Source organism: Cryptomeria japonica, chromosome 3 (assembly GCF_030272615.1).
Source record: "Cryptomeria japonica chromosome 3, Sugi_1.0, whole genome shotgun sequence".
NCBI classification, from domain to species: domain Eukaryota; kingdom Viridiplantae; phylum Streptophyta; class Pinopsida; order Cupressales; family Cupressaceae; genus Cryptomeria; species Cryptomeria japonica.
In genome coordinates, this window is record NC_081407.1 from 759,391,332 (window position 1) to 759,394,001 (window position 2,670).

Consider the following 2,670-nt stretch of genomic DNA (forward strand, 5'->3'; position numbering starts at 1 on the left):
TGTGAGATTTACCTAAGAAATGTTTTTAAGTGACAATCGAGATAATATAAACAAACACTGGGTTGACGTTCTACCACTACACTTCAAATTTGAGAAAAATATTATTCGATATTTTCCATATATTCGTCTTTAGTGAAAGATGACAAGAGAGTCTCGGCAAACAAAACTAAAATAACTAAGAAGCCTCATTCCGTGTGCTCATGCTTGCAAAGTAACAGAATTGAGGGATTCCTAAGAATTTGTCTATAATGCACGCATTTGGTCTAACAGCTGGAACCTTTTCTGCAGGTGAGAACACCCGAACTTGCAGTGATAGAGCCCACAATAGAGGAAGGTCTTGCCGCCATACTCGAAGCTTTGGCATAGCTTGAGGATTCTTTAGCCCCTGATGCTGTGAAGAATGCCCCATTTAACATAAGATCTCCCACTGATCTCCAGTTGCCTTCTGTTGAATCTTGGTGCTTTGTAACCTGCACATTACCCATACTATAACTAGACTACAACCGTTGAATACCAAAGATATAAGAGACATGAGTTGTACAGGTCTTTTACCTCCTTGTGGAATCGATAATCAGGAGCAAGGAATCTGTTGCCTTGGCTGTTAATGGTGGGGTTTGCACTACCCCCGATTGCATACATTTCCCAGTGGGTGTAATCATTGTTCACCACATGAAAGTATCCATGTCGACATCTGCATCATAACGTTAATATCTTAAAGACTTGAGCAAATAAACTTCAGCAAGCTGTATATTCGTGGTCTTTGTGCAAGGAATACAGTTTGTTACAAAATTCTATTCACACCTTCGGCATACGTTGAACAAGCCCTTCTCCAAAGTGGTTGAAAGCAACTGTTACTTGCATTTTGACGTCCTCGGTGTAGGCGTCGCTGTGTCCTAGGAGCATCACCTGGAAAAAGCCAATAAATATTGGACTTGAGAAATAGCGTTCTATCGACAATTTAATAAATACTCACATTTTTTTCGTTCAAGTCAAGTAATAGGCTTTTAATACCCTACCCTAAAATCCTCGGATAAAAAATACAATTGTGAAACCTAATTTCAAAGAAAAGTATATTTATGGAAGACCAAAAAAGCAGTTTTGAGCACCTTGTCATGGTGAGTGAAAAAGCTGTTTGAAATGGTTATAGCAGTGGAACCCATGATGGCGTCGATCAATCCATCTGCGCAACTTGACAATGAACAGTGGTCAACCCAAATTGCGCTTGATCCAAAGATGGAAATCCCATCTCCATCACTCTTGGTTCTAAACCCATAATGTGTCGGGGAGCTCCTAACATTTGTGTTTCCCGCAGGTTTACAGTCGTGGATATGAACTCCATGAATGATAATATTGGTCACATACTGAATTGTAATGCAAGCTCCATTTGCTATATGAACATTGGCACCTCTACCATCAATAGTCTTATAACTGTTCATGATAAGCTCCTCCTTGAGCTGAATAACCATATCTTTTTGGAAAATAATCCAGAGAGGTTCGGTTTGAATAACAGCGTGCCGCAGAGTGCCAGGTCGAGGATTGACCGGGTCATCGTCATTTGGATCTGTAACTATATAAAATCTGCCATTCTTACCTCCAATGGCGTTTTTGCCAAATCCGATGGCACAATCAGCCAGTCTCTTTCGGTTGTTAACCCAGTTAGGATCACAACGCCAACAGTCATCGATGGGGTTCCCCGTTTCGCACGAGCTCAGCTTTCTTTTCGAATTATTTAAACTCCTGCACAATAGTTCTTGAAGTAAATAATCTCAACTGTCTGTAATATATGCTAGCTATAAAAAAATGCGAGGACTTTGAAATTCTCTTAATTGAACTGACTTAAATATCTTTTCTGTAGTGAATTTTCTTTCATTGAATCTGTCTCAACGACGACAATTGTTAATTATCCAATGGCATGATGATATGGGTGATAGAAATTTGTTCTATAACTGCTGCATACCAACTACAGTTACAAGAATAGTATTATAGAAATTACAGTGAAGAAAACGTCGAGGAACAGCATAAGAATAAATAGAACATTTATAATAAACCTTGTCATTTAAGATTTCATACTAATGTACTAAATTCAATAAGATATTGGATTTCATTTCTATACTACCATAAATAAATTCTCTAAAATTTCTAAATCATCTGAAAGGCGAAATGGTTACCTTTCTACCATTTGAACTACAAGCTCCGGCTTCTCAACATGATATTTATCACTATTCTCAGCCTTAGTCATATTGAAGGGGGTTCTTATTGATTCCACCATTACTAACTTGATGAAAAAGACAGCAAGAAGAAGAAACAATGGCTGTAAGGCTTGTCTGCTCGCCATTTTGGATAGGAGAAAACCTGCAATGGTTGTATTACATGCTATGGCTTTGGGCTATCTTATATACAAAATCATCATGTGCAAAATCTGTAGAGAAGGGGGAATCTTGACCCCGACGTTTGAAAAATTGTTGTGTGCACGTTATCTCAGTGCGATTATTACGGTGGTAATGCACATGACTATAGCGCTTGACTCATAAACAATAGTGAGTAATGATGTGATAGAGCATTCCTCCAACGTTTCTTAGAATGTTTACTCCGACGTTTTTCTGAATTGAGAGTTTTCTCCAAATCTATTTGAAAAACATAGATATAGAAACTTTCATGGATGTGGTGGAC

The 2,670-nt window shown here is 38.3% G+C and overlaps 1 protein-coding gene across 1 annotated transcript; it reads right to left on the reverse strand.

Annotated features, from left to right (window-relative positions):
* Nucleotides 1-263: 263 nt before the first annotated feature.
* Nucleotides 264-2,335, reverse strand: LOC131049434 (probable pectate lyase 18). Its single transcript, XM_059217678.1, has 5 exons — nucleotides 2,169-2,335; nucleotides 1,107-1,737; nucleotides 800-906; nucleotides 553-691; nucleotides 264-470 (listed from the first exon to the last, which is right to left on the reverse strand). Exons 1-5 carry the CDS (start codon nucleotides 2,333-2,335, stop codon nucleotides 264-266), a joined length of 1,251 nt encoding a protein of 416 aa, XP_059073661.1.
* Nucleotides 2,336-2,670: the final 335 nt, after the last annotated feature.

What these genes read in the sequence shown, in the direction of transcription:
- LOC131049434 (XM_059217678.1), bottom strand. Translation starts at nt 2,335, where the DNA reads ATGGCGAGCAGACAAGCCTTACAGCCATTGTTTCTTCTTCTTGCTGTC. An exon ending in GTAGTTCAAATGGTAGAAAG is followed by an intron (nt 1,738 to 2,168) that starts GTAACCATTTCG and finishes ACTATTGTGCAG; the next exon opens with GAGTTTAAATAATTCGAAAA. An exon ending in ATTATCGATTCCACAAGGAG is followed by an intron (nt 471 to 552) that starts GTAAAAGACCTG and finishes GGTAATGTGCAG; the next exon opens with GTTACAAAGCACCAAGATTC.